At 34.4% G+C, this 27,440-nt stretch overlaps 6 protein-coding genes and 1 long non-coding RNA gene across 9 annotated transcripts; 2 read left to right on the top strand and 5 right to left on the bottom strand.

Moving 5' to 3' along the window:
* The first annotated feature begins 1,983 nt into the window (after positions 1-1,983).
* LOC124451389 lies at positions 1,984-3,476 on the top strand. The gene has a single exon (XM_047002009.1). The coding sequence runs from the start codon at positions 2,036-2,038 to the stop codon at positions 3,053-3,055; it is 1,020 nt and encodes a 339-aa protein (XP_046857965.1). The 5' UTR covers positions 1,984-2,035; the 3' UTR covers positions 3,056-3,476.
* On the bottom strand, positions 3,375-8,737 carry LOC124451380 (U3 small nucleolar RNA-associated protein 15 homolog). Its single transcript, XM_047001996.1, is given in 14 exon segments — positions 3,375-3,825; positions 5,014-5,072; positions 5,159-5,283; positions 5,934-6,010; positions 6,013-6,034; positions 6,154-6,315; positions 6,423-6,507; positions 6,574-6,709; positions 6,845-6,970; positions 7,140-7,194; positions 7,878-8,001; positions 8,126-8,178; positions 8,275-8,499; positions 8,565-8,737. Coding segments are annotated over 14 exon segments (1,527 nt in total). The 5' UTR covers positions 8,655-8,737; the 3' UTR covers positions 3,375-3,637.
* Positions 8,695-10,282, top strand: LOC124451397 (probable 39S ribosomal protein L24, mitochondrial). Its single transcript, XM_047002017.1, has 4 exons — positions 8,695-9,190; positions 9,356-9,459; positions 9,559-9,689; positions 9,840-10,282. Exons 1-4 carry the CDS (start codon positions 8,930-8,932, stop codon positions 10,109-10,111), a joined length of 768 nt encoding a protein of 255 aa, XP_046857973.1. The 5' UTR covers positions 8,695-8,929; the 3' UTR covers positions 10,112-10,282.
* Positions 10,147-17,711, bottom strand: LOC124451364 (nuclear cap-binding protein subunit 1-like). Of its 2 annotated transcripts, XM_047001985.1 has the most exons (26): positions 17,526-17,708; positions 17,274-17,359; positions 17,104-17,204; positions 16,947-17,031; positions 16,749-16,820; positions 16,537-16,644; positions 16,330-16,377; positions 16,172-16,245; positions 16,017-16,086; positions 15,891-15,944; positions 15,439-15,498; positions 14,890-15,089; positions 14,632-14,695; positions 14,457-14,567; positions 14,251-14,315; positions 13,754-13,816; positions 13,601-13,675; positions 13,428-13,528; positions 13,189-13,320; positions 12,356-12,455; positions 11,998-12,091; positions 11,686-11,789; positions 11,323-11,383; positions 10,935-11,132; positions 10,676-10,789; positions 10,147-10,573 (listed from the first exon to the last, which is right to left on the bottom strand). In XM_047001985.1, the coding sequence occupies exons 1-26, from the start codon at positions 17,569-17,571 to the stop codon at positions 10,460-10,462; spliced, it is 2,400 nt and encodes a 799-aa protein (XP_046857941.1). In that variant the 5' UTR covers positions 17,572-17,708; the 3' UTR covers positions 10,147-10,459. The 2 variants fall into 2 exon arrangements, with proteins under 2 accessions (XP_046857941.1, XP_046857946.1); XM_047001990.1 differs by lacking the exons at positions 10,147-10,573; positions 10,676-10,789 and having other exon boundaries at positions 11,036-11,134; positions 11,324-11,383; positions 17,526-17,711.
* A 507-nt stretch (positions 17,712-18,218) lies between these two features.
* Positions 18,219-19,099, bottom strand: LOC124456073. Its single transcript, XR_006952096.1, has 2 exons — positions 18,908-19,099; positions 18,219-18,622 (listed from the first exon to the last, which is right to left on the bottom strand). It is a non-coding gene; the product is annotated as an uncharacterized LOC124456073 (long non-coding RNA).
* A 746-nt stretch (positions 19,100-19,845) lies between these two features.
* LOC124447149 (taste receptor type 1 member 2-like) lies at positions 19,846-23,389 on the bottom strand. Its single transcript, XM_046998043.1, has 2 exons — positions 23,032-23,389; positions 19,846-22,641 (listed from the first exon to the last, which is right to left on the bottom strand). The coding sequence occupies exon 2, from the start codon at positions 22,606-22,608 to the stop codon at positions 20,269-20,271; it is 2,340 nt and encodes a 779-aa protein (XP_046853999.1). The 5' UTR covers positions 22,609-22,641; positions 23,032-23,389; the 3' UTR covers positions 19,846-20,268.
* A 367-nt stretch (positions 23,390-23,756) lies between these two features.
* LOC124447160 lies at positions 23,757-27,095 on the bottom strand. 2 transcript variants are annotated; one of them, XM_046998052.1, is made up of 2 exons: positions 26,962-27,095; positions 23,757-26,226 (listed from the first exon to the last, which is right to left on the bottom strand). In XM_046998052.1, the coding sequence occupies exon 2, from the start codon at positions 26,212-26,214 to the stop codon at positions 23,953-23,955; it is 2,262 nt and encodes a 753-aa protein (XP_046854008.1). In that variant the 5' UTR covers positions 26,215-26,226; positions 26,962-27,095; the 3' UTR covers positions 23,757-23,952. The 2 variants fall into 2 exon arrangements, with proteins under 2 accessions (XP_046854008.1, XP_046854016.1); XM_046998060.1 differs by lacking the exon at positions 26,962-27,095 and adding an exon at positions 26,358-26,770.
* Positions 27,096-27,440: the final 345 nt, after the last annotated feature.

Below are 27,440 nucleotides of genomic sequence, written 5' to 3'. Positions count from 1 at the left end.
TAACTACATGAAGAAAATCTTAGTCAGTTCTCACAGTATCATCCAGACCAAAGCGAGACAGTTTACGTAGTAGGATGGAGTGATTCACGGTGTCGAACGCCGAGGAGTAACTGGTCAATAAACTGTGCAGAAGCTGTGACCGTCGAGGATTTCAGTCGAAAACCAAACTGTTTTGACGAGATTAGGTTATTTTCTGTTAGGTAGCCATAGAATTGAGTGCGAACAGCATTTTCTAAGATCTTACTTAACGTTGGCCGTACTGAAATTGGCCTGTAGTTGGACGCGTCCTGTTTGTCACCTTTCTTAAAAAGGGGTATGACCCTCGCGTTTTTACAAACAGAAGGAAAAGTTCCTGTTTGTAGCGATAGATTGAATAATGACGTCGACGAAGGCGCAATGATATGTCCAGAGTCCTTAAGAAGGCGGGCACTGATTTTATCTAACCCAGTAGCTTTATTGGGTTTTAAACGCTTGATAGCTTCCCTGACAAAACTTTCAGATATCAGCCGGAAAGAAACCCCGGAACCAGTTATATTAGGATTGACCTCGTGCTGGTTAGAGAACGACAGGTCCGGAATTTTCCGGCAAGTTTTCTACCAATACTTACAAAGAAGGTGTTCAAAGCAGTGGCAATTGACTCGTCAGAGGTGACGAGTAAAACTAAAGCAAAACACGAAGCAAAACACGAAAATGGAAGAAAACGAAGAGAAGAAGGGGAAAGACCTCGTTTTAGGTATCGTTTCAAAGAAATTGGGCCAGCAATTGAGGGAATTTGTAATGAAAGTGAAAGCAGTTTCACAATACGCGAAGGTAAACACAATGATATCAAATCCTTTGTGCCGAATACACCATTTGTAATTGACATCGTAACATGGTTGACGTGGAGTAACTCATGTTCTAACCCCATTTTGTAAAACAGACAATATCGTCATGTGTACAAGAGTATTTTTACATGTGGCAAAACAGGCTGAAGTATCTTGTAAACAAACCAAGAAGCTTATTGTATAAATTGGCAACTATCACGTTTGCTAATTTGAATTTTTTGAAACGTGAGATGGGTTTGACCACAACAAGTCTTGGCATGAATAATAAGTTAATAACAAAGAACGAGACAATTAGTTTAAGCAATATAAAAAACATACAAAAATATGAAGCATTTCAAATGTTTAAAGATCCAAAATGAACGAGTATTAACATTACTATCTTTTTTATACATTGCACATATTCAGAAAATGACACGATAAATTTCATTTACTTTTATGTACATTAAAATATTAACAATTCCAACAAGAAGTCCTACGAACCACGGTAATAATTGTGTTTGCAAAGAGTACAACAAACATAAAATGAAACTAACGAACATTAACAATCCATGAGCAGCCTTTCTATGTCTAGTCGATGACACACGTATTCCAAAGAACGAAAATAGCTTCATCATTTCATCGTTATCAGGACGAAGCAGAACAGAAGAGATTAACGATAAAAACGCTGATGTACCAAGTAGTTTGGAGTTGTCTTCACATCGATAAAAACTGCCCAACAAGAGAATCGGATAAACAGGTCCCAAAATAATACGAAACTCGCGAAGTCTTTGTTGAAGTCGCAGTGGGTACCGCACTAATTGCGACAAGGAGCAAAATACTGCAGCCCAAGCCAAGTGTGACGAATTTAACCAGTGAGGTAAGGACACTGCTATGGCAATAACAACCGACTTGATTCTGTCGCTGCAGGACAATTTTTGAAAATTCTTCCAAATGAAAAAAGGAAGGACAGGCAACACGGGAGAATCAAAACAGACGAAAAATAACTCAACAAATAGCCACAAAGCTGTAGTGAGAAAGCAACAGTGATTTTGAAATCGAAAATTACGTTGATAGAAGATCGTCAACATAACACCGCAACACCAACAAATTAACAAATTGTTTACGTCTATAGTCATTTTTCTCAAAGATCTTTCTCCTCACAGCACATGCTGGAGGTGAGATACGTTCATGAAGGCTGTTTTATAGTAAAAGCATGGATTTAAAAGTCTATCATGACTTTAAAGGGTCGATGGGGATTCCTGAGAAATGTAAATTACGTCAGATTTTGCTGGGGTTTCTTAGAAAAGGAGAGGAAGTTGTATTTGTCAAATACACAAAACTACGCCCTACCGTTGGTGAATTTCAATACATACCTAGAGCTTAAAATGATGAAGAGTGAATTATTCTGTAACAGAATACAGCTTTTTATCAAATGTGTTAGTTTAAAAACCTCGAAAATAACGAAGACTAAAGGGGAAACCCCGAAAACATGCCATAAATTGTATCGATTATTTAACACAGGAATAACAACAATCGAACCAAAGAAATACAGCTGTGAATCTACTATGGAGACGAAAGCCGAAGCAAAACACGAAAATGGAAGAAAACGAAGAGAAGAAGGGGAAAGACCTCGTTTTAGGTATCGTTTCAAAGAAATTGGGCCAGCAATTGAGGGAATTTGTAATGAAAGTGAAAGCAGTTTCACAATACGCGAAGGTAAACACAATGATATCAAATCCTTTAAAGAATTTCAAGCAAGCACACAAATTAAAACATCCATGAAGAAATTATCAAGCCGAAGTAAGGAAAGTACTGAAACCAGCAAGTATAAAGCAAGAAGAGAATGTAATAATTGGAACAGAAGGAACTCGAGAGACTATGTTTTGAATTCATCAAGTTCTCACGACAAAAAGAAACACGAGAAATTGAGAATAAAAAGGCAGATAACAGATATGTTGTCAACTGAAATGCATCATGTCGTATATACCGATCCGCCATCGCCTGAGAAGTACAGCGATGTAAAATATGTTCGATGGTGTCCACAATACATAAGTCCAAGCGTTCAAGGTCATGCGCGGGGAGGAAAGAGTTTACTTCATCACACGTGCAGGAGATGTAGAAAGATATGTTTTCATTTGCTGGGGAAGCCTGGAACACCAAGGTTTTGCCTAGCTTGTGCTGGTTATAAAGAAAGATACATTCCTCGATGGTATTACCATGAACATTGCAAATACTGCAAGACATCTAAGTGACATAAGGCTTAACAAGTGCAGACCCGTTCGACGTCATGTGGACTTTAAAAATTTAATCTGACGTTTCCCATCATAGAACACAAATTAAGAAGTGTGAAACATACCTTTCAATGACCATATTGAGTACTACACTACATCATGTGCGGTAAAGGATTTTTTTGACTTTCTGTCGTTCTTTGTTTACTGAACGTTGACTAAAAATATCAAAAATATGTATACATACGTAACTGCATCAACCATTGACTTCTAAATATGTTCATGAAGAATTACCTTGCCAAGTAAACCATGTTCATGAAGTGGTAAGATTCAGTCACATTTCTTAAGTGTGAATTGTATGTATTATATAAAGTTACATATTTTTACGTGATTATTACAAAATTCATCAAAACTAGTTAATGTAAAAACAGATCTAAAAACTTCATCTGCGTTCATTGTGTTGGTCTTAATGATAAGGGAAAGATGACTTATGTTAGGTCTTCATCTCGTGGAGTAAAGTATCGTATAATCCTTGTCCTTGTCAATGAGGCACAAGGAATTCTATAATAAGCCTTCATTCATTACAATGAATTACAACAAGGAAGTTCATGTGATGTCTTCTAATGAACGAGCTGCCTCGTAGTTTGATGAAGATACTGCAAAAATAGTATCTAAAGCGCCTATAACTTCATAAACTTCCTTTTGATATCTCAGTTCTGAAGCTATCTTCAATTGTAGTTTTGCAAGAAGCTCGTCAAACTTTCTTGACTGTCCGAGTACTGAGCCATAAATATCTGGAATAAAACATCGCATATTTTTTACTGAAAACTATCGATCGCAGCAATGACTTAAAGAGAAAACTATAAAATTGCGCACAACACAGTAGTGGAAAATAACAATATGAGCTTTCCCCAAGGTAGGGGCTTACCACAGCAGTGGCAAATAACGAAACTGGCCCTCCCCAAGGTAGGGGCTTACCACAGAAGTGGCAAATAACGAAACTAGCTCTTCCCAAGGTAGGGGCTTACCACAGAAGTGGCAAATAACGAAACTAGCTCTTCCCAAGGTAGGGGCTTACCACAGAAGTGGCAAATAACGAAACTAGCTCTTCCCAAGGTAGGGGCTTACCACAGAAGTGGCAAATAACGAAACTAGCTCTTCCCAAGGTAGGGGCTTACCACAGAAGTGGCAAATAACGAAACTAGCTCTTCCCAAGGTAGGGGCTTACCACAGAAGTGGCAAATAACGAAACTAGCTCTTCCCAAGGTAGGGGCTTACCACAGAAGTGGCAAATAACGAAACTAGCTCTTCCCAAGGTAGGGGCTTACCACAGAAGTGGCAAATAACGAAACTAGCTCTTCCCAAGGTAGGGGCTTACCACAGAAGTGGCAAATAACGAAACTGACCCTCCCCAAGGTAGGGGCTTACCACAGAATTGGCAAATAACGAAACTGACCCTCCCCAAGGTAGGGGCTTACCACAGAATTGGCAAATAACGAAACTAGCTCTTCCCAAGGTAGGGGCTTACCACAGCAGTGGCAAATAACGAAACTAGCCTTCCCCAAGGTAAGGGCTTACCACAGAATTGGCAAATAACAATATGAGCCTTACCCAAGGTAGGGGCTTACCACAGAAGTGGCAAATAACGAAACTAGCCCTCTCCAAGGTAGGGGCTTACCAAAGAAGTGGAAAATAACGAAACTGACCCTCCCCATGCTTGGGGGCATACCAAGAGATATATAACGATAGCGGTCTTCACAGTGGGGTTACAATAGAAGAAGTACAAAACATCTCATTGTTCAGAGCTCATCTTACACTTAAAATATCCTCTGATAAAAAAACCTTGCCCCACATTAATAGAGCGGGAAAAAATTATAGCAGCATTTACAAAAGACATCAATAGAAATGTATAAAAACATCTTTTCCCGAATGGCAATGTTTATCTTTAACAGAAAATATTTTTAGAACTATCCTGCGCCTACCTAATATGGCATTCGTGACGTCAATCAGAGTTGAAGTGTAACGAGGATTGCATATGTGTCTAATAAAGAAATAAAGTTACTGATAAAGAAACAAAATAACATAGGTGGAAAATGATGTTGTTTGTCCGTTAACATATTGACTGACTTGTTAAGGAATTTCAAGATGGCTTGTAAAGATTCGTCATCGCGACCAGATAAAGCAATCTTTAATCCTTGACGACGTATCAGTTCCATGATCAAACTGATGACAACAGGAGGATTGGTGCGACCCTAACGAGAAACAATAAGCGGTTATTTAACACTAACTAATATAAACTAATGAAATATTTCAAAAGCATTCACACACGAACACTTAAATCATGTGCTGCCAACAGGGAATTAAAAAACTTTTTCATAATCTGCAATTTCACGACGGAACAAGAATGCATGCATATGAAAACGATTGTATTTTACAGTAGAACACTATTTTCTCGTGCGCTATTTTTGCGATTGATGCAGAACTCAATGCGCCTGCTATTTCTAAAAATTTTCTTTTTCTTTTGACTGTGTGATGAAAGCTAAGTTGGCGATTATTAACATAACATTTTGGTTTAATCATTTCTTCAACAGTAAGCCTTTATTTCCATAAAACGTAAGAGTTAAAAATGACGAGCTACATACGAACGTCAGGTTTATATATATGAGGTAGAGGGTACTTTTGTAGAGACGTGTATATATATATGCTTCAATAAAATAATTCTGTTATACTCGAGGATAAAGTTTGACTTATTGAGGAAAGAAGATTCATTGCTTTTTCTTTTTCCATCTTCTAACTTTAAAATGTCGCTTATCTTAATTTACTCCATATTAAAAACAAAAGTGATCCAATTTTACCACTGAAGATGGTTTTATAGAGCCATGCTAGCTTCAAAGTCAGGTACCTCGAGAACGCTGTCCAATGCCTTGGTGTATTCAAACTTTTTCAGGAATTTATCGTGCGCAGTGAGTTTTGGTTTTGCGATCTTTCCACCACAAAATCACCCTGAAATTAAAAACATTTATATTAAAAATCAAGGTACATGTCATAGAAAATGAGAATATTGTATTACCTTGGATATACGTAATTACATATTAAAAAAATTGAAACTGTTTAAGTTGAACCTGTTGCGGTTTGTGGTTTTTTCCTCGTACAAAATAACGGTAAGAACCAGGTTTAGGTGTTGAAATTGGTTTGATTGTGTCAATATCTTCGTTTTTTTTCATACGATATTTGATTGATATTAAACCAGTAGACATTCCTACGACTACATGTTTATCATCAGCCTGTTTAAAGTAAGAAATTAAAAACTTTGAGAAGAAATGTTAAAACAGTTGATCTTTAAAATCCTTAGATTTCTGTACATAGTTTGTTTTAAATAAGCGATACTTACAGAAACTCCTAAAGATAAAATTGGCGATGGATAATGTAGACTGTGAACGACTTTATAATCTTTGACGTCATATATTTTCACGTGTCTAAAATTTTATCTCAGTCAAAATGACTCCTACGAAAAACTTTTCAATGATGAAAGAATATTTTACCGATCGAGCGATGATGAAAGAAGACGAGTATTTTGACCATCAAAGCAAAGATTTGTGACGGTTTTCTGATGATTACAAAGGGCAGTCAACAATCTTCCACCACTAAAGATGTCCCAAATTTTGACAATGTTATGTCCTGAAAAATTTAAAATTTTAGCAAATAATAATCGCTGTGTACAATCAAAAACATATGTTCAATTATGTACACAACTCAAAACATATTAAATAATCAAAACCTACATTGCACCATCAATATTGTACTTATTTATACCTGCAGATACACAGAGACCACCAGAAGGAAAGACGATGATGTCCTCAACAGGATGTCCATGATTAAATGTCATTACGCTTGTTTGTATACGAGAGTCCCACATCTTTACAGTGTGGTCATAAGAACCTAAGAAAACACAAGTGAAAAAAATTAAGAATCGGAACTATATATACGTGTAAAAACAATACATTTATGTTATAAAAAAAAGGAACCAGCAAAAACTTTAACAATGACTACAAAACTAAGATGTTACAAACAACGTAGCAATAAGGTAATTGGATCTTTATATTATCACCTGTAAGCCATATATCTTTACTGGAAGTGTTCAATGCACAACATCGAATATAATCCTAAAAAAAAAGAAATGGTTCTCTTTGACTGTAATATTTACTTAATTCCATGTAATAGTCACATGATTCTTTGCAATAGTCACATGATTCACTGTAATAGTCACATGGTTCAATGTAATAGTCACATGATTCTTTGCAATAGTCACATGATTCAATGTAATAGTCACATGATTCAATGTAATAGTCACATGATTCAATGTAATAGTCACATGATTCTTTGCAATAGTCACATGATTCACTGTAATAGTCACATGATTCAATGTAATAGTCACATGATTCAGAGTAATAGTCACATGATTCAATGTAATAGTCACATGATTCAATGTAATAGTCACATGATTCAATGTAATAGTCACATGATTCAATGTAATAGTCACATGATTCAATGTAATAGTCACATGATTCACTGTAATAGTCACATGATTCAATGTAATAGTCACATGATTCACTGTAATAGTCACATGATTCACTGTAATAGTCACATGATTCAATGTAATAACCACATGATTCACTGTAATAGTCACATGATTCAATGTAATAGTCACAAGATTCAATGTAATAGTCACATGATTCAATGTAATAGTCACATGATTCAATGAATAGTCACATGATTCCCTATAATAAGTCATATGCTTCAATGCAATAGTCACATATTTCTAGATCTTAGTGACATTAATAACTACCAAATGCTCTTTTCCATTAAATATTTCACTCTCACCAGAGAGATCCCATAATTTCACAGAGTTATCATCTGATGCAGAAATAACATTGAATCCATCAAGGGAAAACTTTGTACAATGAACAGATCTACATCAAAAAAAACAAATCATTTTCATCTTATCTTATACATTAATTGTTGTATAAATTAAATATATAAAAAGTAATCATAGAAATAAACAAAAAGAGAATGAGAAAGACCACAAAATTTCACCTTTTATGACCACTAAACTCTCGAAGAACAACTCTCGTGTTTATGTCAAAAACCTTATAAAAAAATAAAAACAATTTATCACGAAATAATTAAATACATTTCAGAAATTTTACAAATTGCTTCCATCAAATAAACAATAGCTATTTTACCTTAACTGAGCTATCATCATCACCAGCAACCAAAAGTTTACCATCAGCCCTGAAACAACCGCTATGAGCAGTGCTTTTGAATCGAGACAAGGTTTTCTTTACTTCATTTGTGATTGAACTGAAGATTTGGACCTTATTGGAGCTTGTTATTGCAAAATCGTGAGGTTCACTGGGACTGAAATTAATGTGGTCAATGGCTGAGGATTCTTTTACTGTGATAGGAAACTACAAGAAAGGAAAACGTCGTGTTAGGAAATTTGATGTAAATTATTCATAAATTCTTTTCTTACGCTGTATTTGTTCCAAAACTTTGTATCGCTCGTGTCACGGCTTGAAATTCTAGGATAGCTTTTCACAACAAGTTTGTTGTAAGCCGCCATGTTGGCTCAACTAGCCAAACTTCATGTAGGCACAATGAAAAATGTTATAACATTTTAAAATAAAGTTATTTTCCTCCTGTCGACGATAGTCAAACTTTTCAAAGTTATTCAGTTTCTAAGTTAAAAAATAAATATTCAAACTACAAGTCATAACTAACATTCTTCACATCAGGACCTGCTCAGCACGTGGTATTTAAGATGATGACAACAAGCGTGATCATGGCATCATGGTTGGGAAACTGACAAGAATCAATTGATCTACTAAAATATTGACAATGTCCGCGGCAAGTCGAGCTGCTAAACGTTCAATCAAAGTCCCATGGAACAAGTTTGGCTATGACCGAATGCCAGAGAGGTTTTCACTTTCCTTACCTGGTTCTAAACGAAAGAAAAAACCAAGAAAATTACCTAAAGATTGGCCTGTAGTCAGAGGGGATTTTGTTGAGATTCTTAGTGGTAAAGATAAAGGCAAACAAGGCAAAGTGAAGGATGTATTTCGATCAAAAAATACAGTTATTGTTGCTGGATTAAACACTGTATGTCTTTATTTTTAATTCTGTGTATACTGTATAAGAAAAACATTGAGTTCTTCTAACTCAATAACTCATTGTATACTTAACATTGGTCTATTAACATTGAACAGTTTACATGAAATACACATTCTTCCCTATTTTAACCACAAACATCTTAATTTTACGAAGGAAATTCAAAGACTGGATGAAACCGAAGCTATGCCAGGGACATTTATTCGTGTAGAGGAACCATTACCATACACAAATGTAGCTTTGGTTGATCCAACAGACAAGTATGTCCTTCATCAATTGAACTTCATGTAGATGTCTTTTCTGTATAACATTATTTTATTCCTCATTGCTTGTTTCACAAAATACATTTTTAATTACAGACAACCAACAACTGTTAGTTTTCGCTTCACTGAACAAGGTGAACGAGTACGAGTTTCAGACAGAACAGGACGCATCATCCCTAAACCACCGTGGGAGAGAAGAGACTGGAAACAAAGATCAGCTATAAAAGGTGTCCAAATTATGTTTGATTATGTTTTTAAGCTCTATGCTTAAATATGGAATGTATGAAGTTGCTTTGTACATACTTTCAATTAATTTTGCAACGTAATAAAATTTAGAAAAGATGTAGTTGGTCACTTATATGATTTTTTATTTATAGATGGTCCTCTAGATACCAGTCCCTCTGAAGCAGCACGGAGCACATTCATTCCGTCATTGTTACACTTTCACGAGGAAATAATGTTCTTACAAGGAATTCAACCGTCAGTTGAGAAGAAAAAACCTTCTGTACGTGATCTTATAGTGCAAGAACTTCTTAAGGAACATAAACCTACTGACCTTGCCATTCCTCAACCAGAACCTGGAAAACTCACTAAAATATATATCTGGCTACAAGGGATCATTCAAAGATTGCCGTTCTTTCGAAAGTAAATTCCTGAGAATCTGGCAAAAATGTTAATTAACAGTTCTAAGCTAAAAACTTTATTGAAATCATAAGTACTAACTGTCACATAAAGGGAAAATGTTTAACATAGCATCATATTAACAAAACTTGAGTAAAATATAAAATATGATGTTTTCTAGCAGTGAAAATACTAACAACCCATAGGTAATTTTCTCTGCACAGTTTTCAAATGCACGTTCCAACAGTTGGTATGAGACTTGCCCCTTTCAAAATAATTCTAGAAAACATTTTTGAGTTGAAGCCAAACACGAAATATGAATACATTTCAGTTCATGTCAGAGAAATCCTTCATATAAAAGAAACAGTATAACAAGTTAATTACAAAGAGCCTGATATTCATGAAAGACATTGAGAATGCGGTGATCAACATCAGATGTAAATAACAGACTTTCCAATGTCGTTATGTAAGGTTCTATTTCTCTGTGATACTAAAATGAAAATTTGATTGATAATTCATAAGGAATTATTACAAAAACAGATCATTGCATAAGGAAATCTCAACGTATAGTCCATTTACTACCTATACTTACTGTATAGAAAATCTCGCGTAATCTGTCCAAGATGACGTTCAACGTAAGCGTGTTGCCTTCATGTTGTTGTTCTTCCACTCCTTTGATATGTTGGTTAAGAAGCATCACAAAACGCTAAAGATAATTTATTGAAGAGATTTATAAATCCTGGCAACGACAGTCGAGCGTTTTAAAGAGACATTAACGTTATTATATAATAAAGGTTTTGAGAACAAAGTACAGTGTTACAGAGACTTGATTTCATTAACTCTTCACTTACTTGAAATATAGTCAAAAACACTTCTTTCTGTTCGCTCGTAACATTCGTAAGCTCCTCTGAAAATCCCTCAACTTCGTGACGTTTTATTTCAATTTCCTCCGTTTCCTGTGTACTAAGCAAATTCTGTTCACTTTGTTTCTTATACTTCTCCTCCAATCTTTCCAGTTTATTTTTCTCTTGCTTCAATTCTCCTTTCATCTACAGACAAATTGGCGTGAAGCTAAAGTTTGCTGTGACAGTCGAACGTAGATCGACAAACGTTACAATTTTAGACCAAAGAAGTAATAATTAAAAATGTTCATGATTTATTAAATCAAAGTTTCCATAACTCAAAAACTAAGAAAAGCTCAAAAGTATTTTAAACTATTTTATTCTGCGTATAAAATACCTTTTTTGCGTGTCGTGTAATCTTCCTCAAAACTGAATGAAGAATTTCCCAAACAAAGAGTCTAAACCAAAATAATATCGTTAACCAGGAATAATCTTCAAGATGGGAAAAAACATCGTGCATTCGACATTTTTGGTTACAAAAACTTTGTAAATTTCAGCAGAAAGTTTCAGAATAAAAATGTCGGAAGTGAACATTTGGTAATTAAGCATTAATAAAGTAAAAAGGTAAAAATATTTCCAGAAATGAACGAATGACGAAGAACGATCACAAAATTATAATGTTGTAAAAATTTTCACATTATAACTGCATGATTCAATCAACAAAGATTACTTTTTTCATTGCATCTTGGGAAGTAAATACCTTTGAAAGTCACCGCTCATTTCCTTTGAAAAGATCCAATTTATGAGCGACTTGGAACGTATTATAGACATTCTCATTAGCTTCTCTGTGATAATTTGGATCATCTTCAAAGAAAGCATATGACGTCATCGAGAAAATGAATGACACGCGAACTTTTCAAGACGGGGAAATGTCTGGGGGGGAGGTCAATTCGTAGTTACAATGACGTGCGCTAAGCTAAAATCATTTAAGTGCTCGTTTCAGCTCGCTAACACTCACATCCAGTGAGTGCGATACAGTTTTGATTGCTTGAAAAAAAGTTTTAATTCTTACTTGTGTATGGAAACACCAGAATGAATTCAAGACAACCAGACAATGGCGTTCGTCTTCATCGTTATTGAGAACACTTCGAAGTAATTTATTGAATCTTAAAACAAAAAGTTCAACGATCTATAAAAGGATGAATTAGACATAGAAGCAGTCCAAAGCCAAGATTCATAAGAATAATACAAAATCTTCTCCAACGTAGCTATTATTTCAATATAAGTGGTATAAAACATTCAAAAACGTCAACGACATATCATATCAAAGTTCTTTGCTAATACTGACGATACTAATAACGAGAAACGTTCTTGTATAACACTGACAGTTTTTCGTTAAATTGAAGTGGAATTGAAAAAATATAACGTACTTATCCAGAGCTTTAAATGTATGACTCACTGACTTCGCTCCAGCCCTCAACAATACTTGCACACAAACATCGATCTTCAGAGATGGCGTTGAACATTCATCTAAATATTAAACAATAAAGATACAGCAACATTTTTACGAGATCATGATCTGAGACAAACACGGGTCACATAGTTATATACTACCCAGATCACATAGTTATATACTACCTAGGTCACATAGTTATATACTACCTAGGTCACATAGTTATATACTACCTAGTCACATAGTTATATACTACCTAGGTCACATAGTTATATACTACCCAGATCACATAGTTATATACTACCTAGGTCACATAGTTATATACTACCTAGGTCACATAGTTATATACTACCTAGGTCATATAGTTATATACTACCTAGGTCACATAGTTATATACTACCTAGGTCACATAGTTATATACTATGTCATAAGAGATACTTGATATACTATGTCATATTGAGATATTTCATAAAACGTCATCTACTTTTATCTACGTCCATTGTTTTTTGAATTGAAAAGAAGCTTGTTTGGCATTCACTGCTTTTCGACCAATCAGGTTGGAGTATTTACAGCGCAATTACGCGTTTACACAATGCAATTACAGATAAATTGAACGGCAAACAACGAATGACCGTCGGATAAAAAGCTCAAAGTATATGAATGTTCATAAAATATTGTGATCCTTTCTACGGTAAGTGGAAAGACTGGGAATAGTTGAATAAATGGTTTCAAATTTCAGTATGATGCAACATTGCACTTAACAGCTTACTAATCACCCGTATTTACTACTGATAATACAGTCTTACGTACCATCTTCAATAGCATCACCATCAGCAGGAGTATCTGGTATTCTCTCAAGAACTGATAACAATTCATCTATTGATTTCTTTTCCTTTATCGAGTCTACAAGACGTTTTGCGTGCTCATGACCAGAGCTGGAACCTTTAGAAAATGAACATTCAAAATTATCGGGAGTCACAGACGTAGATTCATAAAAATGTTCATTGTCATATAAAACTGTTAATGCAAGAGATCACGAGGTTTCTTACCGCTATCGTCACTGTAGTTATATGTAAAAAAAGGTTTTGACGGTACGAGGACGTGTAAAGGATCAGGAATTACTTCGAGAATGAAATCATGATAAGACGATCTAAGATAAAAATACGAGAAAAAAGTGAGAAATGAACATTTCATGAAAAGATGAGAAGAATGTCGTGTTCACCGTAGACATTTGCTTAATACGTCGACGATAAAACTTCTTTGTGGATGATTGGGTGATTCATTTGTCAACGATATTCTGTGTAATCAAAAAATATGCTGTATTTATCACAATATTTATCAAACTTTTCATATAAATTCGCCGGTTTTAACCTACCTATCATCCCAGTTCCACTTATATTGAAACTGACTAAAATGGTACGATAACCAGTTGACAAACCTTAAACATTGACAGAAGACTAAATTAAACATTAAACTAGGACATGTAAAAACATTTTGCATTTTACCAGAGAAATTGTGGTTTACAAAAAAGAATCCACCGCAACCAAAGTATTTGATAGACAATTTTAACGTTTTGACGACTACTACATATTACAGCAGATATTTTAAACTCTGCTGAGGCCCGTCTAAATGTCGACTTTTACATGACCCGAATGCATTTAAAACAAAAGATATATAATGAAGAATTTTATTTCGTTCTTTTCTCTTTATTGCATTCGGCGCATGTAAAATGCGACTTTTGAAACGGGACTTAAAGTTGCTTCGACATAAATTTTACAAACTATTTTCAAAATACAATGCCTCCTAGTCACGTTCATTAAAAATCTAAAATAAACAACAAAATTTTGAGCTTCTCTAAAGTGACCTACAAACCTGTGTCGACAAGTTATGTTCATTGTATCAATTCTTTCAAAGAGAAGCTCCGTGGCTTGTGCAAGCTAAGTAATTAAGTTAAGGAAAAAAAGATATTTACTCTCTTAAACTCCACAATTGACAGTCGGTGTTTTTTGACGATAGCAAAACCTAAACGATTTTCAAAGGCTGTACACGTCAATTAAAGTTGTTTCTGTAAAAGATACGACACCGGGAAAGCTTGACTGGTTTGTCTTGCAAAGTTCTACAAAAAGTGAGCCATAAAATAGCTCTAGTTTTGAAGAAACGGGAAGTCGGAACAGATTGCCAAAGATCACCTGAAAATAATCACAACAACTATAAATTTAAAATTTCTTTACTTCATTACAGTAAATAACTTACCTCAATTATGCAATATTCAAGTGGAATTTTATCTCGCTCCGAAAATTTCATCAATTGCGATGCACTATAGAAGAATAAACAAAAATCAACATCTAGTTAAACACCCAAACAAGATGCTACTAACAATGACAAGCTAACCACTCTAAAACTAAAACTACTAATTTTTTTTGTGCACAAGATGTTGCTCTCCGTTGAGCACGTTAACCTAAGCATGACAAACAACTATTAACACCTCTTTCAACTCTTTCTTTCACTAACCATTCTTTTCTGTTTTTATAATGTGAAGCTATAATTCTGTTCAAACTTTCCTCCACCAAATGACGTTCAATAGCGTGCGCGCCAGGCATGATGGGACCTTCAGGTACGTCAGTATAGTCAAACATGCGAAAGACGACCTGCGGCACAGGATACTCTACATTCTGCTCTCGAGGCATGATGGGAATTTGTGGTAAGGTGTGCTAAAAATATAAATGACGTATTTTTATTTAAGGAGAATTAAAACGCCACAAATAACGGAGTTGAAAATATTTTGTCGCATCAAGATGAAGAAAGAATACACGATTAATATTATATAAAACAAGTAAACGATACTGGTAAAAAAAATTGAATCAATATATTCAATTAAATATATAACTAGAAGGGACACCGCTAGATAAACATGTGTACAGTGAGATAAATTAAGGCAAATTCCATCGCAAACTTAACGGCATTTAAGCGCACTTCTTAACTAGCTTTTGTTTGGCCGCGTGTGGAAAGACTGGGACTACAATAAGTGAACACAAAGAGTGTATATGAAAGAAAACTTACTTGCAAAGCTTCAGTCAATGTTTCTGATAAAGCAATATATGGACGACGAATGTGTCTCTCCTAAAGTCGTAGTGAAATAAAAACTGTCTCTGTTATAATTGTTTTATTAACTACAATGATAACTTATTTGTATCTAGGTTTGACTATTTATGGAAAATATTTCTGTATAAATGATTGAGTAGTTTGCATCTTATCAAATCATCATCACTGTTATCTATGAATTACTTTCTGGCAGTGACTTAGCAAGCGCGCAAGTTTTGTCGTCCTATGTAAATTTTTCTGTGTTCACTCACAGTAAAAACAACAGATTTCTATAGAAATGAATAATGATAATGACTTGAAATTTACAAAACACGAACAAAATTTACGCTACTGCTCTCTGGGTCAGCAAAATACTAACGTCCATTTTGACAGTCTATGCAGTTAGTAATATAAACAAATAAATTACCAACCATCCAGTTATCTTTCTTTAGTTTCTGTATTTGTGCCCAAAGACAGTCAAGATACTATAACAAAACAATAAACTTTAAAACCACAATCAATTTCATGGCATTAAAAAATATTATAAAAAAACAGACCTCTTCCTGCATATGTGGTTCATCTGATGACCAAACTCTCAAACCTGGCACATGTATCTTTCTCCGTTTGCTGGAATGCACGAGAATATAACTGCATTGAATTCTTCATTATTCCTCCATGATTATGATGATCAATATTGAAAATCAAATTTTACTTTAAATATGCTTCAATAACTGCAAACAATTGTTCGCAATCTGATCTTTTCGTGTTCCACAGTTCTTTCCCAACCTGCATTTATAAGAAAGCCACACATATTATTGATGTTAAAGAAAAGATTAATCTAGCACCAAATAGCAATTTTATAAATTTTACCCAAGGTAAAGAAAGTAAGACAGTATGGACAAACCAATCAGAACGAACCTACGAAAAAAGTCATTGTTTTAATAATACATTGTATTCAAGAAAAGGTTGTATTAAAATAGTATAAACAACAATATTGGAAATCCATTAAAAAAAATTGTCATTGTTAATATTCAATATTTAACATGAACATTGAGTAAAACAATGGGCACATCTTACTTGTAAAACATCTTCTTCCATTGTAACTGCAATAAAATTTTCAAACAAATTCATCAAAGATGAAGGAAGAATAACTTTTGTATTAACCAAGTCAGCAAGAAAACGGATCTACAAGAAAAGATTCAAAGTTAGACAGCTCTATCCAAAGCTGATCTTTGGTATTTTAAAAACAGAAATATTCAGAAATAATCATTGATACTAGAAGACCTCACCGTCATCTGCACTCGTTCCAATGACCCACATTTGAACATCATTTTAAGATCTTCAATCAACATATCAAGAAACTAAAGACAATTTACTCATTGTAAAATAATAAAAAGATGCTAATAAAGAAGATAATAAAAGCAGTTAGGGATAAGGTAGATAAGGAAGGTGATTAATGAATATTTAAGGAATAACTGCACACATACATCTTCTCCACATTTGTAATTTTTTACATTCAACAAACCAACAAGTGAACTGTACACACCAATTTTGTCTGGAAAATTGCTCACACTATGAAAAAATATGTTTCATTATCAAAATTCTCAATAAATAAACCTTTATTGTAATAAGTAGAAATTTTACCAGGTACAAATTATCTTTAAGATTTTCTCTTTATGACTGGGTAAATCAGCCTCTAAGACATTTGCAAGTTGTTGAAGGTTACTCTCAACAGGAGCAGAGCTCTAAATAAGAAATAAAATGATCATTATATGTTATACCGCAAGACAATAATAGCAACGTATTTTTCATACCTTCTCTCCAACTTTGGTAATCAATGATTCTAATTTATCTTCAAAATCATTCATATCAACTTTGCGCATCTTTCGGTTACGACTACCTACAAGCATTATAAGGAGTAAAAGAGAGGGTTTTAAAGAACATTTTACCATTTTTTGCTACTTTAACATTAATATTTTGAACTATTATCTATCTTTCTACAGTTCATTTCACTTCACAAGATACCAAATGTAACACATCGACATTTTGTGTCGCTAAACTTTTACCGTCGTCTCTTTCTCTGTCATAATGATGACGGCGCTTGTAACTCATGTTTGTAATCTCTACTTTCTTTCAAGAGAAAAAACAACAATGAAAGAACAAAAAACGACAGAACAAAACAAGTGAAAATGATTTCTTGCTAATAAAAATACTACACTACGAAAGATCAACTGCCAGATTGAGCCCGCGTGCCGAAGCTGAATTTTGCAATAAAAATGAACATTATCAACTCCAGGGACGCCGGAACGTCAAAAATGGGGGGGGGGGAGAGGAATCTTCATACGTGTTTTGCCTGATTACTTCTTTTTAAATCAATTGATTTTTTATGTGCTTTGACTTTTTAAAGAAAACATCTAAAAAATATAACAATAGAAAACCAAAAATGTCGAAACGCGTTTACTTGAATCATACCCTATAGGCAAAAATTAGAGAAAATAGCAAATAATAAGTTTTTATATATATTTATTGAGCTAAACAAAAATTGTTCAAATTTTTTTTTACCTGTGAATGAACGTGAGCTAATCCTTCTACAATCTCACGGAGAATCCGCCACATTCTCTGTTTGTCTTTGTACGATCCCTCGTCAATAACATTCCTTAGAGTACTCTTCTCACAATACTCCATCTGTATATGCAAAGTTTGCAGAGTACACTTTGAATCTTTTTGCAAATCTCTTGTGGTGATTGCTTCCTTTTCACTTTCGAAATCAAATTCCTCGTCCTAAAGGAAAGACGCAGGTAGTTATTTTTACACATCTTCAGCAACATCGTGAGCAGTTCCCTTTACTATATATCAAGTGAGCCAACGAGCTTCCAAAGTTTATATGTGATTCATCGATATTTCTTTTGTTTTTGTATTGGAGCCTCGTCCTCGCTAGAGCTTTCATCGTCGTCAACATGCTTGGAATCATTCGTGTTTTTATTGGTCAACGAGTCCTCATCAAACTCTCGAGCGTACGCTGGGTGCTTGAACTACGTTCAATTTCATCAAGCTATCTTCAATTTGGCGTCGTTGTTTCTCCTCTATCAAGCCTGATTTTGTTTCACTGTAGGAAGTTTCCTTTTCGAGTATCTTTTCTACCTCAATCCACGAGTTATAATATCTGACAGAAGTATTAGAGCATTGTTTAGGCAAAAATTTGCAGATACAAAGGTATGGAGAAAAATAAAAAAAATCTCTAACATTGTCACAGATATTACGAGTGGCGTAACAAAGTGTTGATGAGTTTGATATGCATTTGTCAAAAGAAGCTTAAGAAGACAAAGAGCGTGCCAAATGATTAAAAATTTGCTAAGCGCATATACAAGCACCAATATTCTTGCTCGAAGATTGCTTCAACATTAAAAAGTCTTCTTCATATCATTGCAAAAATAGACTTCAAACTAACCTTTCTGACGAGTGGCCCTGTTTTCTTTGGTGTGACAGCTCCCATTGAAAAGGACATTTGAACCAAACCGAATTTTTATTGTTTAGTAAAGGAAAATGGTCTAAATCACTGGGGGTTGGAATAATATAGTGAAAAATGGTCGCGATAAGTCAGTCGAAAACGACTGTAAGGCTTGTTTGAAACAAGAAATGTTTTATCGTTTATTGTGTAGAATGCTGTTAACGCTCTTCCTAAAAAATAAAAACTGTGTATTAGTACGTAAGAAAGATGGCTTGAAATATTACATACTTTATCATATCCAGGTAAGGGGGGGGGGGCTGTCATCGTGTTTAATGATGAAAACCAAAAGCTGACTCTCGGAAGTTTACGGAGTTGTTAGTTAATAATTTGACCTTAAGTATTTAGAAAACAGAATTATTACTCAAGAAAATCAACATAAATAAAGCTAAACTTGCCTTTAGATTTCAGACAACAAATTGCAAAACGAATTTTCTCAATTTCACCATAATTTCATGAACACGTTACCACAAATTTTCAGATAAAAGAAAAGAAGCGATCTTTATCTTGTATTTCTAACTTGCCTAACTTATAATGCATGAAAACGAAGGAATGTTACAGTCAAAAAAATTGACAACAATTCTGGATCGTCCAGTCGAACCAGTCCAAAGAATCGCTGAAGAAGCAAAAGGTCTGAAGATGCATTATTCCAGTGACGAGAATATGGAAACGATATCATTTAAAGAAAATCACAAACTTTCTGCAGGTTCAGAACAAGTTGAAGAAAGAGGCTTTAAATGTAACGCGGAAGAAAATTTACAAGGAATAATTTTTAATTTAAGTACATTTTCTGAGGATGAATGCTTCACTAAAGTACGTGGTAGGAAGTTTCTCTCAGAGTCATGAGGATAATTTGGGCAAATACATTACTAAACACTACATAAGAAGAAATGATGTTTACTTTACCCAGGAGTCAAGAGAGTTTATTTTGACAATACGTTATTGAGACGTTTGATAATAGGCATAGGAAAATACATATATACTAGACAACATCATCAATAATTCATCTATTAATGTTGTACAGTTACAAAATAATTATTCAATATAAGGTGCAGCAATTAAACTCAACCTGACAAAAATTCTTCCAAGTTAAACGCACAAACCGCGATAGATAAATAAGTGCTTCATGTCCAGTTAGAAAAAAATCCACAAATGGCATGCATATAAAAAATGAACAAAAACATCCACTATGAAATATTTCACACAAAATATCATAAAAAAATATCAGTTGTTCACACTTTATAGTTATTCAACAGCTTCTAAAAAAACCAAAAAGTTTTGCTCTCTTTTTGATATATTCTTTTCTAAACCTCTGTATGATCATACGGATACTCCCCCAATGGAAATAAAAGAGAATGGACATTACAATCTGGTTTTCTTGATTGCATAGGGCGTATTACCGTCTCGTTGCCATTTTCATCTTTTAAAAGTGGACCGACGCCATGTAAGCTGTCTTCCGGTTTGAACAGTATCACGTAAATTTTCGGCAAAAAGACGGTTGCAAATATATTAACGCCAAAGAGGTAGGCCAGCCCACAAAGTACGCGTATTTTCTGTTTGCCATTGATGGCAAATACAGCAACAAAGTAAACGAAAATTTTGGCATACAGAAGATAAATCCCTAAGGAAACAAACTTTACTTCATTGTGATTCAAAGGTGAGATTTCTTCTTTCTTGTGAAGAATATTGAAGATGACAGTCAGCAAAAGAATAAAAAATATCGGGGGGAGAAATACAGGTCGAGAATGGGACGCACACTCGATATACTCGACATCAGAACCGGGGGGTGTGTAAGTTAAAACTTTCGGCGTTTCGACACAGAGGATAACGACTACAACGATAAGCTGTAAAATAATGAGGAATATGCTAATCATAGTTTGCGGTTTACAAGAAAACCATTTTCGTTTCGATTCTCCATTCTCGTCATATGAATAGTTGATTATATTGTGACTGCTGACGATCAAGAATGTCAATGGTATTCCCAAAGAGAACATGAAGATCGTGTAGTAAACTCCACAGGTAATGGGACTGGGTTTCATTAAGAGTACGACAGGTAGAAGAAAGGTAATACATAAGGAAAACAGCAGTTGTAATGACGCAGTTTTTGATCGCAGAAACACTGGACTGTTGGTATTTTTGATAAAGACATTGAGAGCATAAATAAGAAAAGAAAGAGTAAAAACGAGAAGAAATATCATAATAATACTAAATGGATCATGCCATTTCAGGTAGTCATAATATGGAGGTTGACATTTGCTCTGATCTGACGTGGGTTTTTTCCCCTTAGGACAGACCATACACGATGGACTATTTCTGTAAGAGGATACTGTTTCACGTGCACATTTCATGCAATCCCAGCAACATCTTCCTACTCCCTTCCAGTCCTTTTTCCACGTTCCAGGCTCACAATCTAGTGAACATCTTGCCTGCGAGACATTGTTATTCCAAATGATCTTACGATTTAAAGAAATCACAATTTCAGGACGAAACTTGATTCTTCCTACTTTCACAAAACCGTCTTCCTGCAAATTAAGTATGTGAAACCCGAAATCATTTGGCGTTGAATCATTTGAATTTAAGCTCCTAACTGTTGCATTTGCAGCGCTAAGGATCTGCAAACATGTTGTAGGCAGTTGACTTGTCTCATTTTGGCGAGACTTAAGAACTTCGTATACAGCTTGGAAAACAAACCATCCCAAGTAGGATTTTTCAGTAATAACTTTATCTTTAAATTGAATGCATTCATTGACAGAAACTTCTGAACAAAACGTCTTCTTGATAGTTCTGTTTAACCATTGCGACTTTTGAAGATGATTTTCAAATTTTTCATGATACATTTTGAACCCCACAACACCGGATATATTATGCACGTTCGGTGACATCAAATCGAATACTTCATGTCCGAGTATTATATTGTACATGGATATATTATGATCAAGCAACTTCTCAATTATGCTGGATACGTTGTCACTCTTCGAGAAAAGTACCGCTGCAGGGCTTTGTCTCTTGTGTCGTTTCATCCAAGTGATTTCGTCATCTGAAAAGATCAATTCGTTCAATACACACACGTCACTATCTTGGGTTATCTGTTTTAAATCAGCATACGACCCATCTTTGTGTTGAATGAGATCAAAAATACTCCAATTTAAATACCGTATAAACTCATATATCAATCCTGCTGACATGTCACGACGCGGGCTCATGGAGCAAGTGTCTCTCCGGTCTTTTAAGCTAATTATAGGAAGTTTTTTTCTTTTACCCTCCAGTTTTTTTCGAAGGGAGACAAAATCTGACGGTTTAGGAAGGTCAGCGATGATAGCAATGAGAGTGAAATTTGTCGTATCATTAAACCACTTATTCAAAGCAAAATCTATCTTGGCACGAGTTGAAATGGTGGAATTTGTGTTGACAACATCATAGCCAACTTTTTCTTTTTCTTTCATAATACTAAGTTGATTTGTCGCATAAATGATTGCTTCGAGTTTTATGATGCTTTCAATATCATTTACACATTTTCCATCATCAGAGGGCTGGTGAAGATGCAATAACATACCGACTATGACATCACCAGATTTAAAGCAACCGTAAACAGAAGAGAAGATGTGTAGACAAAATATAGCAAAGACGGCTGTATTTGAACACATTCTGTTTAATTTTACCAACTTGACGGTTTTAATCTGCAAAATAAAACAAAGTGTCAATGGTTTTTGCTTTTCTACTCACAATGTCATATGAATATAGGATTAATGTGTGATGAATGCCCACCAAGAGCACTCTACTAACCTACAACATCAAATGCAGTCATTTAGTGTGTTTCCGTAAAAAGTAAAGTTAATTATTGTAGTATGTTTACACACAACACAAGGAACAAGGAAACGTCGACAATTCAATTAAAAAAATCGATCATAATCAAGTTTAACACATACTTAAAAGTAATTTTCTTGTATCCTATTTGTAATAATCGTAAGCTTAGCCAAAAACCTTTCATGGTTTCCTTGTGTATCAAGAGCTTGCAAAATACATCTTCACATTTAAGTACAAATACTAAAACAAACTTCAAAACATACCTATTTGAATGCAATTGTGTTACATGAACAAATGAACGAGTTCGACAATCGTAGAAAGTCCAGATTTTTTGTGGAAAGATATCACCGACGCGTATTCATTTATAATGTGTCATAAAACGAAAATGAATAACACCACAGGAGTATGATAAGTCGAAATCTTATCTTGTCATCAATCTTTATTCATACTCAGCATAAAATTGAAGTCAGCGGTCTGCAAGAAGAGAGAAATTCTTTTCCCACTTTGTCAGTGCGTAGTCTGACTTTCAAACGAAATTTTTACGTCAGTAAAGTCAGTGAACTTTACTGAAAATGGCTTAAACAGACGTATTAGCAAGATTTTTTCTGGATTGTCGTCTCAGTGTTGTTATGTTTAATTGAGATTACAATAAAACAACACCAGTCTATTAGTAACAAACACATTTCAAATTCACGACTTTGTATGTTTTTCACTGACGAGATTTTCGAAGCGATACTGTCCCAATGTCAGAACACCCATTAATGCACCGTTCACAGAAATTCATAGATAAAGTAAAAAATGATAATCATCGAAACAAGTTATCGTAAAATGAGACAGATGGGAATCCCAAAGATAATTGAAATTCGACAGCAGCTCTGCACGAGACAAGTAACAATGACGATTATCTATTATTTAAAATACCTGTAATTCACACGAACATTGAAAAAACGCATGCAATTAAGGAAGTAAGATAAAAGAAATAAAAACATTTGAGGATGATAGATAATATATTGCAATGTAATAGCTATGTCCTTACATGTTATCTTCAAATCTGACAAAATAATTTTTGATATTTTATTGTTGTTACTTGAGTTATTTAAAAAAGTATTTCTGTCTCATGTTTTATTTCATAATTATGTCTGTAAAAAAGATCAAATACTCAGACAATATTTTACATTCACTATTTAATCTTTCTTCTCTTCAATATTTTTAACCTCCATTTCTGGATTTTCAGAAAACTCAAGAAAAAATACGTGTGGGTCAGAGTTAAGCGGAAATGGACTGAAACTAGACAAATTTCGTTTCAACACAATGACATATGCTTTAGGTAAAAAGAGAAAAATGATGAAATTCAAAAGATGAAATATTCCAAACAGACAGACCGACACGATTTTAACTTTACCTTCGACGCTGTAAATGACAATAATGTTAAGAAATGAAATAAAATAAAACATAAAGAAGAAAATAGCCGTGAAATGAGACTCATAAGCATCTTCCTGGTTTGTCAAAGCTCCAAAATTCGTGGCAGTAAAGAGAATCGATAGAATAATGATGTAGAAGAATGGAAAAAGAAATTCACCACCAGAGAAAGTTGAGCATTCAATATAGTCAACGTAAGGGTCGGCGGTCTTAAAGTTCACGACATGCGCAGAACAAACAACAATAAAGATAATTGACAGGATAATCTGGAACAAGATGAGGAAAATGGCGATTACATTTTGAGGATTTAAGCGAAGAAACTTTATTCTTAAGGTCCCATCTTCTCGCCTAAATCTCCTGAAGGAGGAATGACATCGAGATAACAGGATACACATGGGGATACCGAAGGCTTGATAATAGACAAAAACATAAGCATTGCAGGAGGTAATGCTTGGTTTAATTATGGGAAAGAGAGGGTAAATTAGTGTTGTAAAAAGAGATAAAAGTAATGGCATTACGGCGAGTTTAGACATGGAAATTGTAGGAATTTGAGATTTCTTGTGATATATATTAACAAGATACACCAAGGCACAAAACAAGAGAATCACCAGCACGAAAACGATGACACTGGCAGGATGCTTCCATTTTAAATAATCCACCTTCACTTCCACACATTTCCCACTGTCCTTGTTCAACCTATAACCCTTTAAACATACGGTCGAATTTTCGTTTTCACACTCGATGCAACATTTGTTCGAGTTATTTACTGGTACTAGTCCTATTGGACAGTTTACTAAACAACTGTTATTATCTCTTTTCCACGTCTTCAAGTCATTTATGGAAAGTTGTGTGACAGTTTTAACAGGAGAGGTTTGAATATTGCCAATCATCATTGCTGAATGACTGTCCAGATTATAAACACCATAATCTTCATCTTGTAGATATCTATTCCTTGAAAACTTCATTAGTCTTCCAGTTGGACTTCTAAACTTTGGAGTGCTTACAATGTTATCGTCGGTTAACCGTCTCTTCGGCTCGTTTTTTAAAGCATGCGCAATTGTATATACAGCATCTATTACCTTCCCAGCGTGATAAAGTTCCTTCGTGAGTTGACCGAATACTTCCGACAAACACGACTCGTTACCAGACCTACAATCTTTATACCGCGCAGATCCTCGTATGAACTTATTTAACCAACTTGAGTTATTAAAGACATTCCTTTGAAAAAATGTTTTGAATTGAGGTACATTTTGAATGCGTTGTCTGACAAGCAGAGAATTCGAGAACTGTACGTCCAATGACATACGTTCGCTTGCAATAACAAATTGTCGTCCTTTTAGTGCAACAGGAAGACTTCTCAATGTTTCCAAAGATTTAGAAAACACAACAAGAGGAAAAGAGTCATTCGTTAATCTTTTCGGTCGAAGAGATAAATTGCGTTGGAAGACAAAATTTTCGCAGAGTTTTGATCCATTTATAGCGTCCTTAAACAGTTTATAGCTAGCTTTGTCCAAAACAAGACTGTCAAACACAATCCAATTCAGAGCTAAAAGTAAATTTTTAACGACCTTCCCAAGTCTGGTTCCGTTGGTCTCCAAGATAAACAGATCTTTATGGGACTTTTGTTGATTCAAAGTAAAAACTGGGATAGCTTTGGATTCAAAAACAACTATTTTGGATAATTGGATTGGTAAATCAATCAGAAATGCAAAAGGTTTTAAAGTTCTGTTGAAAATATCCGACAGGTCTCTTATATTCTTCTTGCAAATATCTTTGATTTCATATCCAAGAGAGAATTGAAAATTGGAGTCATTGTTAACTTTTTCAACAGCGTAGATCAACGCTTGTGTTTCAACGATAGATTTGAAATTAAGCTTGTTCGAACATTGACTATCTTTTGCAACGTGGAGTGATACTACTAATGATAAAATTTTATGTTTACCATGGTCCTTCGTACCTGAAATTACAGCGGAACTACAACAAAACATAACTGCAACAACCACGAAGAATAATTTCAGTTCCTTCATCTTTGAAATAGTCTACAAGTAATTAGAAATAAAAGTTAGTCCACGAAAATAGTAAAAGTTTGTAATGAATACATTTTTCATGACAATCTACGTTTCGTTATTGGAGTTAAACATGTTTAGGAATAAACAAAGACGATTTTCACCGTGATAATCTCTGGCCTCGATTTTAAATGATAAATACATCACGTATGTTTTGTCATTTGTCTTGAAATATTGCTAATAGATCTAGGGTAAAAATAGATGTCAGATAAAGCTCGACAGATCTTAGAAACAGTTCAGCATTCAATCAAACATCGAGGCTCATTTTCATCATTTTATATAGCTATCACAGGATGAAAAAAAGATCGTGATGGTCATGGATTGTAATAAAGAACATCTAAGTAAGTTTAGTGCAATTCATAAGTTGAATTTATGAAAAGCATCTATTTTCATCTCTGTAAGATGACCTGTCCCTTAACCTTTGAAAACATCATCAATATTTTACATTAGAATTACTCCATTATTTTCAAAACATATTTTCCTCCTAAATTAGATATGAGTGGCCCTCGATGAAAAAAAGATTAATCGCAAAAATCAACTTTGATTTGGAAAAATATACAAAAAAAACAAACATACTTATTGTAGAACGAGTGGGATCCGAATGCCGAAATATTTCATCTGTCGCAGGATTCAAGGATTAAAATAAAATTCTGCAATTTTTTGGGCCACAGTCCAACGAGTAAAAACATGAATTGAGAATCAACTTACTTTGAAATGAACTTCCACAGACCCAAAAAGCGCCTTTTGCCGCAGATTACTGTTTAGGAATGAGTTAATGGGACTCTTCAAACAACATTTGTCAAATTATCATCTACAAGACAGATTAAATGTCACAGTATGAGCGTCGGTGATGAAAATTAATTTGGACACGAGCAGAACAGAGAGTTTCGTAGATGTGGATTATAAAGGTTTCGTTTTACATTGAAGTGATATTAACGTTATCATGCACTGGGAGTCAATGAATTAGTGAATAAAAAAAGGAAAGAGTAAGAGTTAACAACAGCTAAGAGTTAACAGCATAAGTTAAAGACAACTTAGATAATGTGTTTGAATAACACAGTAGAAGGCAGACCGATTGTCGCAATAATTTAGACGTAGAGTCACGAACTATGAGAACAATTGAAAGGCATTTCTAAACTGACTGTTAAACATCTTTTTCAATTAAGATGAAGTACATCAGTTGTCAT

This window comes from Xenia sp. Carnegie-2017, unplaced genomic scaffold (genome assembly GCF_021976095.1).
Source record: "Xenia sp. Carnegie-2017 unplaced genomic scaffold, XeniaSp_v1 HiC_scaffold_13, whole genome shotgun sequence".
NCBI lineage: Eukaryota > Metazoa > Cnidaria > Anthozoa > Malacalcyonacea > Xeniidae > Xenia > Xenia sp. Carnegie-2017.
This window is presented reverse-complemented; position numbering and strand designations above follow the sequence as displayed.